This window comes from Anabrus simplex, chromosome 2 (genome assembly GCF_040414725.1).
Source record: "Anabrus simplex isolate iqAnaSimp1 chromosome 2, ASM4041472v1, whole genome shotgun sequence".
Lineage (NCBI taxonomy): Eukaryota > Metazoa > Arthropoda > Insecta > Orthoptera > Tettigoniidae > Anabrus > Anabrus simplex.
This window is the reverse complement of record NC_090266.1, coordinates 429,031,087-429,046,496: the sequence shown is the minus strand read 5'-3', so window position 1 is coordinate 429,046,496 and position 15,410 is coordinate 429,031,087. Positions and strand designations below refer to the sequence as shown.

Sequence of the window (15,410 nt, the reverse complement as noted above, 5' to 3'; positions counted from 1 at the left end):
AATTCCATGGTACGTTAATGTCAAAAAAGATCTTAAAGAACTGGGCCTACAAGCAGAAGATGCACGAGACCGAAATCTTTTCAGAGCAGCCATCAAAACTTTTGGGACTTTCCAGGACAAAAAAACGGGCAACTGGTGCTAAATGGATGGAAGAACGTCGTGCTAAACACAGTGATCTAATGAAGATGATGTGGATCAAGCGAAAAATGAACAAATGCCAGATGGTAAAGTGAGGCTTATCGTGGTCCCTAGTTGGCCGATTAGTGAAGTTGAATTAAATGAATATAACATGTCCTGACTGACGGACCGACCGACCGACCGACTCATCATCACCCAGCCAAAACTACTGGACATAAGGAAATTAAATTCCGGGAATACATTTATATTAGGGTGTAGGTGCTCACTAAGGGGGGATTTTTGGATATTCCGGTGCTAAAGGGGTGAAAAGGGGGCTGAATTTTTAAAATGAGGATATATGTATCTCAAAAACTTAAAATTTTACAGACAAAATAAATTGGTATTTGGAATCTCCTTTAAAAATTATTTTTTGTTTTAAGAAAATCCCATTAAGGGGGGTGAAAAATGGGGGAAAAGTGGTTGAACACCTTTTATGAGGACACATATATTTCAAAAACTAAAGATGTTACAGACATAAAAATCGATATTTGGAATCACCTTTGAAAATAAAGAAACTCGTATTTTTGTGTTTTTGGATAATCCAATGAATAGGGGTGAACGGGAGTGACAAACAGGGTGAATTTTTAAAAAGACTATACCTGCAAATTGTCTCAGACAGGTAATATATTACAGATTTGAAGACTGGTATATGGAATTTCCTGTAAAAGTAAAGAAACACAAATATTTTTTCGGAAAATCCACTTAAGGGGAAACTGAAAAAATGGGGTGAATTTTTAAAATTAGCATATCTACAGTATATCTCAAAAACTTACCCGTTGCAGACGTGAAAACTGGTATTTGGAATCTTCTTTAAACATAAGGAAACACACATTCTTTTGTTTTCAGAAAATACACCTAACGGGGGCGAGGGAGTGGGAGGGGTGAAAAATTAAATAATTAGTTGAATTATTTGTATGCATATATATGCCAAGGGAGATGAATTCCTTTTAGGAGGATACATGTATCTCAAAAAGTGAAGATGTTACAGTCGTGATATTCGTATTTGGAAGCTCTTTTAAAGAAACAGGTATTGTTTATTTCTGGAAAATTCACCTAAGTGGGGAGTGTGAAAGGAAGTGGAAAAAAATTGAATAATTTTTCTGGAGAAAATTATATCTCAGTACTGAAGGTTACAGATTGAAAACTGATATTTGGAATCACCTTGAAAAATAAAAAAGCACGCGTCTTTTTCGAAGGGGTGAAACCAACTTAACGGGCGGGGTTGGAGTGAAAAAGGAGTTGAATTATTTTTATAAGGATACTTATATCTCAAAAACTGAAGACGTTACAGACATGAAAATTTGTATTTGGTATTTTCTTTCAAAGTAAGGAATACGTAATCCTTTTTCTTTGGAAAATCCATGTAAGGGGGGTGAATTTATTGAAAAATTAGTTGAAATTTTTGTATGAGGTTACTTATATCACAAAAACTAAAGATGTTACAAACGTGAACATTTTATTTGGGATCTCGTTTAAAAATAAAGAAACATGCATTTTTGAAAGGTGGGGGGGAATCAACTTAACAGGCTGGGGTGAAAAATTTTAAGCATCATTAGGTATTTTCGCTAGCACGGGGGCTGGGTGTATGTGTCGTCTTCATCATCGTTTCATCCTCATCACGATGAGCAGGTCGCCTATGGGTGTCAAATCAAAAGACCTGCACCTGGCGAGCCGAACATGTCCTTTGACACTCCCGGCAGTAAAAGCCATATGCTATTTCATTTCATTGGTTCATTTCTCTACAGCAGAATTCTCGAGAGAATGACATATAAGATGATCGCATGTTACTTGGAGTTCGAGTGTGGACTTGTCCTAGTGATAAGTACTGCTATCCCCACGAACCTACTACGCTGTCGTAGCAGGGGGAGAGGTGATACTTCCACGTGGTGCGCCCCAGGTGGCGGATAGGAGAGTCCTAACTGGCTTGTTGGCGGACCTGAGGGAAATAAAATACCTCTTGTGGACCAAACATAATAATAATGTTATTTGCTTTACGTCCCACTAACTACTTTTACGGTCTTCGGAGACGCCGAGGTGCCGGAATTTAGTGCTGCAGGAGTTCTTTTACGTGCCAGTAAATTTAACGACACGAGGCTGTCATATTTGAGCACCTTCAAATACCACCGGACTGAGCCAGGATCGAACCTGCCAAGTTGGGGTTAGAAGGCCAGCGCCTTAACCGTCTGAGCCACTCAGCCCGGCCAAAACACAAAACCCCCTATGGATGGGGGACGCAGAGGAAGAATACACTCATAGTATCCCCTGTATATCATAAGAGGCAGCTAAAATGGGCGACCAATGGATGATCCAATTAGAACCCTGAGACTAACTGTAATTAGTACCATCATGCTGGGAACACCATGGGTCACATTTATTTGCACGCAGTACCACTATGTTAGATACGCAATAGGTTTGTGATTAGTAGCGACAGTGCGTGAATCAGGAGGTGGGTCTTACAGTACCTGTGATTCGTACCCCTATATGAGCCACACCATGGTTCTGCCTTACCTATGCTCAGTCCCCACTATGTAGGTAATTCCACGGGATAGTACGAGTTCCTTTGGTTAGTCCACTTATATGAGGAATGCCATAGGTTTGCGTTGCCTATAAGTGGCACCGCAACGTGCAAAACACCATAGGTCTGTGTTACATGTGCGCATTACAATACCTGTGAATAGTACCATCATGTGTGGAATACCGCGAGTCTCCGCTACTTTTTATTAGTACCGCAACATTACACATAGCATGGTTCTATATTCCTAGCGATAAATACCATTATGAGGGGCTGATGACCTGGATTTTGGACCTGTTTCAACTATAAGCATAATCGATTCAGCATCGCGCTAAAGAAGCAGACCCTTGGTCAGTACTACTATTGTTTTGTGCCAGCTTTTGTGCATGTGAGGCACTGTGGGTCAGATCCACTGATCATTTTAAATTTACATCCGTCCATCCATTCATTCTTCGTCCTCATGCTTTGAATTCTAGTCAGTGGAGGATTTTGAACTTTTAAGTTGTCATGTCATTTCGTCCCATTTCGTACCATTAGGGGCAGATGACCTTGATGTTAGGTCCCTTTAAACAACAAACATCATCAAGTACTTCAATCTATTAAGCTTGCAAGATAGAAGGCTGCTCATATTTTCTGTCTTTTAAAGCACCATAATCTGACATCTAAGCAACCCATGAACTAACAAGTCACTATTGGTTCATTGGTCAGGTGAATTTCAAGAGATACAGCAACAAAACTTTCCTGGAGGAGCACAGAATTAGTATTGTTATTGTATGCTTATTACTTGCCTCAAAAGAATATTGGGATACTAGCAAGATACCCGTGCTTCGCTACGGTATTATACTGAAATTTATAATTGAATGCTTATTGTATTAGATATACTGTATAATCCGCCAAAATTCGCGATCTGACTCGTTTTCTGCAAGAATCCACCAAAATTCCCGATCTGACTGGTTTTCTATGATTTTACGGCACGTTTCCTCCCTCTTTTAAATCTTCCTTTCCAGCAATCGATTTCGTACTCCCCGGGCTAGGCTCAGCTATTCCTCCCGGTCTGTTGGGTCCGTAAATCTTTGCCATCTTTTCCTATAATATTTTTAATATGGATAAAATCCTTCAGGAGATCCGGCGTGGTGTCATATTGGGTGCCTTGGCGGCACTGAACCCGCGGCCGGACTGCATGCTTAGTCATTACCCGTCCAGGAGCCGTTTCCAGCGCGGTCCGCACATTTGACGACGGTCCGGAATATTATTATTATTATTATTATTATTATTATTATTATTATGTGTTGCTGGAATGGCTGATGACAGGGAAAACCGGAGTATCCGGAGAAAAACCTGTCCCGCCTCCGTTTTGTCCAGCACGAATGCCATATGGAGTGACCGGGATTTGAACCACGGAACCCAGCTGTGAGAGGCCGGCACGCTGCCACCTGAGCAACGGTGGATCCTTATAAGTACATTAATAACAGTAAAATCAATTGGTCTCACCTCCTTCTACACCCCACCGACGTTAAGTTTATTTACCGCCACCCCCCCCCCCCCCCACCAAAAAAAATTAAAAGAATGCTTGTTTCTTTATGTTTAAGGGAGATTCCAAACACCAATGTTCACGTCTATTACCTTCAGTTTTGAGATATAAGTATCCCCATAAAAATAATTCACTTTTTTTCACTTCATTTCACAATAATCCCCCCCCCCCTTAAGTGAATTTTCCCGCAAATAATACATGTTTCTTAAATAGTAAAGGATCTTCTAAATACCAATTATCACGACTCTAACTTCTTCAGTTTTCGATTTATGTGTCCTCATGAAAGGAATTCAACTCCTTTACACTCCCGCCCTCCAAGATGGTTTCCCCACCAAAACGCGTTCTTCTTTGTTTTTAAAGGAGGTCCAAATAAGAATTTTCACGTCTGTAACAACTTAGTTTTTATTAGATGTATGTATTCTCATACAATTCAGTCAATTAATTTTTCAATTTCACCCCCCCCCCCCCTTCATTGGATTTTCCGAGAATACGTGTTTCCTTACTTTTAAAGCAGATTGCAAATATCAAATTTCACGTCTGTAACATCTTCATTTTTGAGATATCAGTAGCCTAATTAAAAGAATTCCATCACCATTTTCAGTCACTTTTACCCCCCCCCCTCCACCCAAGTGGTATTTCCGAAAACTAAAAGTACACGTTTCTTTATGTTTAATACAGATAAAAAATACCATTTTTCACTTCTGTAACATGTTAAGTTTTTTAGATATACTGTAAAAATTCTCATTTTAAAATTTCACCCCTTTTGAGTTCCCCTTAAGTGGAGTTTCCAAAACAAATCACCTATATTTCTTTACATTTACAGAAGATTTACACCCACTCTTTACGTCTGTAACATTTTACGTTTCCAAGATATTCTCTAGATATAGTCTTTCAAAAAATTCACCCCAATTTGTCACTCCTGTTTAACCGCCATTAATTGGCTTTTCCAAAAAGTAAAACATACGTGTTTCTTTATTTTTAAAGGAGATCCCATATGCAAATTATCAGTTCGGTAATATCTTTCGTTTCTGAGATATGTGTATCCTCAATTAAGGCATTCAACCCATTTTTCACCCTTTTACACCCCTCGTATTAGGATTTACAGGAAACAAAAAAATACGTGCTCCTTTATTTTTAGAGGAAATTCTAACTACCAATTTTTACATCTGTAAATTTTAAAGTATTAAGATGTAGACACACTCATTTTAAAAATTTCACCCCTCCTTTTCACCCCCCAATATTTGGATTTTCCAAAAACGAAAAAATACGTGTTTCTTTACTTTTAAAGTAGATCCAAAATACCAATTTTCAGGTCTGTAATATCTTCAGGTTCTGAAATATAAGTAGCCTCATGAAAGGCATTCAACCCATTATTCACCCTTTTACACCCTTCCTATTGGGATTTTCCAAAAACAAAAGAATGCGTGTTTATTTTTAAAGGAGACTCTAAATACCAATTTTTACATCTATAAACTTAAAAAGTTTTGAGATATAGATACACTCATTTTAAAAAATCACCCCATTTTCACCCCCCCCCCATTAATTGGATTTTCCACAAAAAGAAAGATACGTGTTTCTTTATTTTTTAAGGAGATCCCAAACACCAATTTTCAGGTCTGTAATATCTTCAGGTTCTGAAATATAAGTAGACTCTTGAAATGCATTCGACCCATTTTTCAACCTTTACCACCCTTCCCATTATGATTTTCCGAAAACAAAATATACGTGTTTCTTGAATTTTAATGCAGATTCTAAATACCAATTTTTACATCTATAACCTTTAAAAGTTTTGAGATATAGATACAGTCATTTTAAAATATTACCCCCTTTTCACCCCCGTTAATTGGGTTTTCCAGAAAAATAAAAAATACGTTTTTCTTTATTTTTAAAAGATATCCCAAACACCAATTTTCAGGTCTATAATATCTTCAGTTTCTGAGATATAAGTTGCCTCATTAAAGGCATTCAACCCATTTTTCACCCCTTTTCACTCCTCCTATTGCGATTTTCCGAAAACAAAGAAATACGTGTTTCTTTATTTTTAATGAAGATTGTAAATACCAATTTTTACATCTGCAAACTTTGAAAGTTTGGAGATATAGATTCACTCATTTTAAAAATTCACCCCCTTTTCACCCTCCCATTAATTGGATTTTACAAAAACAAAAAAATACGTGCTTCTTTATTTTTAAAAGAGATCAAAAGTACCAATTTTCAGGTCTGTAATATCTTCGTTTTTTGAGATGTAAGTACCGGTATCCTGATTAAAGGCATTCAACCAATTTTCCCCCATTTTCACCCTTTTTCACCCCTCATATTGGGATTTTCTGAAAACAAAAAAATACGTGTTTCCTTATTTTTAAAGAAGATTCTAAATACCAATTTTTACATCTGTAAACTTTTAAAGTTTTGAGATATAGATACACTCATTTTAAAATTTCACCCCCATTTTCACCCCCTTACCAAAGGAATATCCAAAAATCCTCTCTTAGCAAGCACCTACATCATAATATGAATATATCCCCAAAATTTCATTTATTTATGTCCAGTAGTTTTGGCTCGGCGATGATGAATCAGTCAGTCAGTCAGTCAGGACAAGCTATTTTATATATATAGATGTCTTTTGTGACTACTAAATATACTGGAGTAAATTTATTTATCTCAGCTTAATCACTTTCAAGGGTATGTGTTTCCTTAAGATATTCCTTTAATTACTTTCTTCTATTTCAGGTTACTTAATGACAATGAAATTGGTCGTATAAGATCTGATGGACTTTTTGGCCGCTTACCTAACTTGCAAAAGCTTGATCTAAGGCGAAACAAAGTGACTGGTATTGAAGAAAATGCCTTTGAAGGATGTGCCCGTCTCACAGATCTGTAAGTAGTTTGAGAATATTTCCATGAACCATTTTGTAAGCATTCTAATGTGGAGAAGAAACACACTAGTTAGATGGTATGACAAGGTTCTAATTCAGCTTTAGGAAATCTTTACAGTGCTAGTCCCAATTAGTTAAATATATGTTCTTGGGGATAGGTATGATAATAACATAGATCATCAGAGAGGTATTACCAAGCTCGATGGCTGCGGTCGCTTAAGTGTGGCCAGTATCCAGTAATCGGGAGATAGTGGGTTTGAGCCCCACTCTCGGCAGCCCTGAAGATGGTTTTCCGTGGTTTCCCATTTTCACACCAGACAAGTGCCGGGGCTGTAACTTAATTAAGGCCACGGCCGCTTCCTTCCACTTCCTAGGCCTTTCCTATCCCATCGTCGCCATAAGACCTATCTGTGTCAGTGCGACGTAAAGCAAATAGCAAAAAAAAAAAAAAAAAAAAATAGCAGACAGGTATCATATACAACAGCTGTATCTCTAGCCTCTTAGATAAAGAACAGTGAAGATAAATTTGCATTATTTCACCAAATAGGACTTTTCCTATCCATTTAATATCAAATTAATTATTTTTAAGTCACCTCCCAGATGAAACTTTCTTTACAGTGGTCCGTTTTCAGACTGACTTTGCTATATGGGAGTGAAAGCTGGGTGGACTCATGATGTCTTATTCATAAGTCAGAAGTAACAGACATGAAAGTAGTAAAAATTATTGCTGGTAAAAAACAGGTAGGAACAGTGGTAAGAGGATACTCAGAATGAGGAGATAAAGGTTAAGTTAGGAAAAACTCAACGAATGAAGTTTTACACATAAACTGGCATCAGTGGTGTGGTTATGTGAGACAATTGGAGGATGATAGGTTACCTTGGAGAATAATAGACACAGCCATGAAGTTTTAAGAGACAAATACGTAGGTCGAGTCGTAAGTCATGGCACCTATTTTTTTTCTCGTGAACAGGAGACAAGTGATAAATATCATTGTTAATCCCTATTGAAGATACTGAATGTAGGATGCTAAAGGGTTTATTCAATACATTATAAATTTTTAAACACTTAGGAATTTATTATTATTTCCTATTGAGACATGCTTCACCCCTCATTGAGGGCATCATCAGTCATAGTACCTCCTCAAGGCATAAATCAGGTACCTGATTGGTAATTAAATTGTAAACACTAAGATACAAACTTAACATGTTACAATGAGAAAGTCAAGAAAAAGGAAAAACATGTTCAGTGATGATACAGTTAAACAATATATGTCTATAGACACAGTAGTCAGCACCAATGCGTAAAATCACAGGGTATTTAGCAGAGTCCAGCAGTGGTGGTCCGAAGAATAATTGATGCTACTCTATTAGGAAATCATAGGAAATTATAAAGTTTATACATATATTTACATGGAAACAGACAGGGGAGAAAGGGTATAAAGTGTCTGATGTCAATATTCATACACATAAAGTTTATACATATATTTACATGGAAACAGTTATTATAAGCTTGTAATTTCTCAACTGTTCAATTGGATATTGTAAAATTATTGTATAGTTACCCTGTCAACCTGTAATCGTTCAACCAACGGCAGTAATTAGTGTATGAACATTGACGCCAGACACTTTATACCCTTTCTCCCCTAACTGTTTCCATGTAAAAATATGTAAAAACTTTGTGTATGAATATTGACGCCAGACACTTTATACCCTTTCTCACCTATCTGTTTCCATGTAAATACATGTATAAACTTTATAATTTCCTATGATTTCCTAATAGACTAGAGTCAATTATTCTTTGGACCACCACTGCTGGACTCTGCTAAATACCCTGTGATTTTACGCATTGGTACCGACTACTGTGTCTATAAACATATATTGTTTAACTGTATCATCACTGAACATGTTTTTCTTTCTTCTTGACTTTCCCATTGTAACATGTTAATTATCTTAGTGTCTACAATTTAATTACCAATCAGGTACCTGATTTATGCCTTGAGGAGGTACTATGACTGATGATGCCCTCAATGAAGGGCAAAACATGTCTCAATAGGAAATAATAATAAATTCCTAAGTGTTTAAAAATGTATAATGTATTGAATAGGTGACACAATAAACCCTTTAGCATCCTACAAACAGGAGACAACACGGAAAATCTGAGATATGCATTTGGAAACGTACGGTATGTACTTGCGTACGACGCCACTAGATGGTGTATGTAAACAACAGTGTGGGTCTAAGCACGCCCCCAAGTTCAGTGTGCGAGTGAGAGCGTCACAAAATGGAAGTCAACAAGCAGGAGCAATGATCGTATATTAAAATAGCAGTTCTCCACAGCAGAAATGCACGTCAGTGCCATGCAGAGCTGCAGGAAGCATTAGGTGTGCATGCCAGATCTTTTGGACAACGCCATAATCCTACATGATAATGCGACAGCTCCCACAGCAGCCATCATTCAGCGTCGCTTACAAAGGTGGGGATGGGAGGTTCTTCCACATCCGTCTTATTCGCCTGATCCGAGCCCATGTGACTATGATCTAATCCCCAAAGTCAGGAAGCCATTACGTGGACAACAGTTTGCTAACAAAGAGGAAATCGTAACAGAATTTTGGAGGGAGTTGTCACACGTTAGCGATACACATGCAGCGTATGGTATTCAGCGCCTGCCCCACCGCTGGCAATGCACAGTGAACACCTTGGGTGATTATTGCGAAAGTATGTAACCAGTACGCAATCTTGTGTTTTTGTTGTCTATACCATAATAAAACAATGTTTACCAATGGCCTGTGCTCTGTCACTTTCTTACGAGAATCTCCTGAAGTCAGAATTTGTCTTCAGGCACTATGGATAATTACATGCCCTATGCCCTATGCCCTATGCCCTATACCGTAGAACCCCACTTAACCAAACTTTGCTTAACCGAAACCCGGCTTAACCGAAATGCTCTGGAAAAGTTGCATTTTAATATTTTGTTTTTACCCCCTTTTTTAGCCGTCGATATTAGTAATTCTCCTGCTATAAGTTATGTGAGCTACTAGGCAAACCCTATTTTGACAATAGCAGTTCTGAGAATCAAGTTACAGCAGAAGATGGATTTAATGCGTAGGTGGTAAGATTAATTTCAATTTTTTATTAAAATACAATACCACATGCTTTAATTACAGCACTGTAATAAAATTACTGTACACGGTATACAGTTCAATAGTAATAAAGAAAAGTTTCATTATTTCAGATTGCTTTGTGCTTTATTGAACAAAGCAATGAATCTACACCAGCTGATGTACTGTTCATTAAACGGTGGCAGGACATAGCTGCACGACAGCACTGCGCCAAGAAAATTCAGAAGGAAATCTCTGGTTTTATACATTGAGTGACATTATGTAAATGTTTTAATGTTAATATACAGTATGCACCTTTGCTTAACAGAGTTTATGCAATTTTATTTCGACATTTAATTTCGGAAAACATTTACCATGTGTCATCCGAAAAAATACATCAACTGAAATGGCTCCGTCCCCTTTATTTCAGATAAACGGGCTTCTACTGTATTTCCAAATGCATATCTTAGCTTTTCCGTGTTGTTACCTGTTCGCAAGAAAAGAAATAGTAGCCATGATTTATGACTCGACCCTCGTATGTAATGTATGGATGTCATTTTCTAAAATTAACTGGGCTGAGTAGCTCAGACAGTAGAGTGTTTGCCTTCTGAGCTCAAGTTGTTGGGATTGATCCCAGCTCAGTCCAGTGGTATTTGAAGGTGCTAAATATATCAGCCTGGTGTCAGGAGATTTCCCAGAACATAATAGAACTCCTCCAGTGCACAATTCCAGCACCTCGGTGTATTTAAAAACTGTAAAAGGTAGTTAGTGAGACATAAAATCAGTAACATTATTTCTGAATACTCACACACACAAAAAAAGAAAATCCTCATTATAGTGATTTGTGAATTATTTGTGTAAGAGATAGACGTGTAAATAGCTACGATTTTGATAGCCATTCATTATAAACATTATTTTTTAAAGTCCTAATTTGGTTACATAATATATTACAGAATAATTAAGATTAAGCCATAAAAAAGATATAGTGTCAAGTTTTTATAATGGTCATAACTCGCATTGGCATTGGTCTGGTTGGTGTCACTCAGAGTGGTAACATATGGTATCATCTCTCCCCCTCCCCCAACAAATAAAACATTTTTTCACTACTTCCTGTCACTTTTCATTTTTAATGTTTGATTTATTTACAAATAACTTAAAGCAAAAGGGTTAAAATTTTATTTCAGTGAAAATCATCAAATATTTACAGCATTTTAAAATTTCTAAATACGTTCAGAAACACATTAGTAGATACGGATAACAGATACACGTGAATAACTTCGTTACATTACATATTACCTGGTTTTTAAAGCTGCAAACATATCAATTAATTCATCAAAATTGATGTTAGCTGTTACATCACCTTCAATTGATGACAGTGTAAGGTCAGAAAGTCTTGACTGTCCTATCATAGAACATAAATAGTCTTTTTTTAACATATAAACTTCAGCTTTTAAAAGCTTCTCTCACATGAAACCACAGATACACAAGTCGTCAGAAATAATTTCAAGCTAAGTAAAAGGGATGAGGGTATGAAGTCCCATTTAACTATGAAGTTCAGTAGATCTATTCTTGTCCAATCCTTGGCTTTTTTAAAATCAATATTTGCCACTTCCAGGTGTCTTCTCAGCCAGTGGCATGCACTGAACCCCATCTACCCCAGCGCTGCTGGGGTAAAGAACTTTGTATTAATATTTTCTAATTATTCCTTAGACCACTTTTCATAATGTTTAAAACATTGCGAACATCTAAGCCAAGTAAAGTACAGCTGTCTCGACAAACCGCTCGCACTACCACAGTTCAGTTTCTTCAGTGAGCTGGGTTTCCTTGCCGGAGTGATAGTGCTACCCTCCAACGAAATTTAAGGTTGCTTGGGTGACGCATGCACTTGAAGCTTCCTTGAGGCGGAGCTATGCTCCCTCCCCCGACAGCAATTTACGGCGACAGGCCAGCTAGCTTAGGTAAGGGGTGTTAGTTTTAATACATGACACTTGAAGTCTTCAGCACCACACACTAGAGACTGCAAGAAAAATATCAACATCGTAACAGTATAGCCACTTTCACATCTTGTTCGTAATAAAAAGTTTATCTTGCAAAACCTAGTCCCACCAATAGGTTTAATAGAAATGCGAGTTAAGAAATGAGGCTTTGGCAACACCGTAATGGCGTGCAGCAAGGCCAAGCACAGTTCGCATGAACTCGGTGCTCTGCTGGAGCTGTCAAATTAGCTCAGTGAGACGAGGTAATGCCATAAATGCCGGTTGTGCGGATGTGCCGATGTTCGAGTCGTGTTCGCGCCAATTTTTTTCAGTTAATGTATGAAATTGTATCGAGTGTACACCTCCACTATGCAATACACTATGTTCTGTTTTACCGTTACAGCTACCTTTATTTAAACATCCAAACATAACATGAACTTCTTACAGACGTAAACGACCACTTGTTTCGTCCATGGCACAAATAAAGCCAATACATAGAACATAATAGTGGATACAGTAACATCATCTCTATCCAATACGGTACAAGGAAACACAGTACAGTAGGTAGGCTATACTGGATTGCCCATTGTGCTACGCACAATAATTCCATAGTGTACATGTGTCCTCCAGTCTTATCTTTGCAGTGCCGGTACGTACACTTACGAGCAACGTTCACTTCACAGCAGATGTCCAAGGTGACCACCTTCCATTTGCAAACAGTTCGCCACTCGCTGGAGCGTACTTTGCTGGACCCTACCCAACACACCTGCATCCACCATTGCCGATGCATCATGCACATGAGGTATTAGGTCTTGTACATCCATGGATGGAGTACTATAAACTTGTTCCTTTAAGTGTCTCCACAAATAAAAGTCTAGTGGGTTAAGGTCTGGGAAACATGGAGGCCAGAACATTGAACCTCCACAACCAATCTGTTTCCTGGAAACTCTTCATATAACCAGTTATGTACAGTCATTCCAAAGTGTGGCAGTGCGCGATCATGCTGAAACCATAGCTGTTGCGGAAAACCAAGTGGAACGTTTTCTAAAGCGTCAGGCAAAGTATTGCCTGGAAACGTACGATAGCGGGGTGAATTCAACTTGTCCGGCAATAGGTAAGGGCCTAAAAGCACTCCTCCCATGATTCCAGCCCACAGGTTCATGCCAAAGCATGCCTGAAAGCCACGTTCACGGGTGACATGTGGGTTGTGGTCAGACCAACAATGGCTGTTGTGATGGTTGAAAACACCTTCCTGAGTGAAGCTACATTCGTCACTCCATATCACATTCTTTATAAAATGTTCGTTATCTTCAACTTTTTGCAAAAGCCATTTATAGAACTGTACTTGTTGAATGCAGTCTTCTGGCTGCTGGTGTTGAGTTAACGTGTAATAATATGGATGCAGTTTTTTCGTCGTGCAACACGTCAACAACCAGTGTTTGAGATACCTGGAACTGCCTTGCAATATCACGGGTACTTCGCCAAGGTGATTGGTGAACGGCTTCAAGAATGTCGTCCTCTGTTTGTGAAGTACATCTAGTCCTTGGATGACCTCTGTTCACTACTTGTGGGTGAAGCTTACCGGTTTCCTGCAGACATTGCTCTATTAGAATAATAACAGTAAGTTATTTATTAAATTGACCACCTAATACAATTGTATTGCAGAATCAATTGTATTGATTGTATTGATTAGGTGGTCAATTTAATAAATAACTTACTGTTATTATTCTAATCAAATATCATCAATATGGATCAAAATTATATTTATTACATGTAAGACATTGCTCAAGGCAATGAAAGACATTCTTATCGGGATGGCGCCTTTGAGGGTACCGTGCTGCATACTCACGAGCAGCAGCAGAAGCTTGGTTATCGGATGCACCCAATACTAAAAGCATATCGACGAATTCGCCGTTTGTGTACTCCATCAGGAGTTGTGATGGTGTCGTCACTGCCATGAATATCAATTTGGAAGTATGTGTGAGTGTGTACGAAAAATGCAGCCTTATAAAATGGTAATGTTGACTTTAGAGAGTGTAGTGGGGCTACGATTGTTTATATTTAAAAAACCTTTTTGCAGCTGGGGTAATGAATATGTTCACCACATGCCACTGTTCTCAGCTGTGGTATTTCTATCCAGAAGTTCATTTGCGTATAATTTCCCAGAAAAGGTGGTCAGTTTTGGAACAGATACTTTCAACTCATTTTCTGTAGCAACGTGAGATTTTTTACTTGAATTGCCTCAAACATGACTGATAAATCTTTTATTCCTTTTTAAATCTATTTTGAAGGTCAAAATAAAAAACAATCAGCACATTCATAGATTGATGTCTTATTTTCTTGTTGTAGAGATAGTCCAGTGTCAAGAGCTTTCTCACCAGTCATGATCTTCTTGAACCTAGTTCTTCTCTCTACTGCAATTCCATATTATTCTGACTTTAAAAGAGCTTTTGCAGTGTCATTCTCCACTATGTACCCTCTGTGGGTGGGGGACGCGGACGAAGAATACACCCGTGGTACCCCTTACCGGTCATAAGAGGCAACTAAAAGGGGTGACCAAGGGATGATGAAATTAGAACCATGAGAAAACTTGTAATTAGTACCATTACTTGTGGAACACAATGGATTGACATTATTTGCGACTAGTACCATCTTGCGAGGAAAACCATGTGTCTACTTTACATAGGAGCAGTACCATTATGCGAGAAACACTACGGGTCTGGGCGTTGTTTCTGATAATGGTCATCTTGTGTATTCCTCCAGTCAGTTCCACTGTGTTCAGAATGGGTCTGCATTACCTATGAGTAGTACCACTTAATGAGAAACACCATGCGTCTACCTTGTCTGTGATTAGTGCCACTAAGTGAGAAACACCACGGGTTTGGCTGGCACCCGTGATTAGTACCACTATGTGGGTAAAACCATGGGTCTGTGTTGCCTGAGAGTAGTAGTACCATTGTGTGAGGAACACCATGGGTTTGTGTTGCCTGTGGGCATTGCCAAAATGTGTGATACACTGTGGGTCTGCAGTGCCTATGATTAGTACCACTATGTGAGCAACACCATGAGTGTATGTGGGCTGTGATTAGTTTCACTAAGTAAGGAACACCGTGGGAATACCCGTGTCTGTGATTAGTACCACTATGTGAGCAACACCATGAGAGTATGTGGGCTGTGATTAGTTTCACTAAATAAGGAACACCATGGGAATACTGGTGTCTGTGATTAGTTCCACTATGC

At 38.3% G+C, this 15,410-nt stretch overlaps 1 protein-coding gene across 1 annotated transcript in view; it reads left to right on the top strand.

Moving 5' to 3' along the window:
• sli (slit guidance ligand) overlaps positions 1-15,410 on the top strand; it is a 1,279,943-nt gene that overhangs the window by 1,078,492 nt on the left and 186,041 nt on the right. Inside the window, exon 15 of the mRNA XM_067140837.2 lies at positions 6,951-7,097. Coding sequence (XP_066996938.1) covers positions 6,951-7,097 — 147 coding nt within the window. The remainder of the gene's footprint in view (positions 1-6,950; positions 7,098-15,410) is intronic.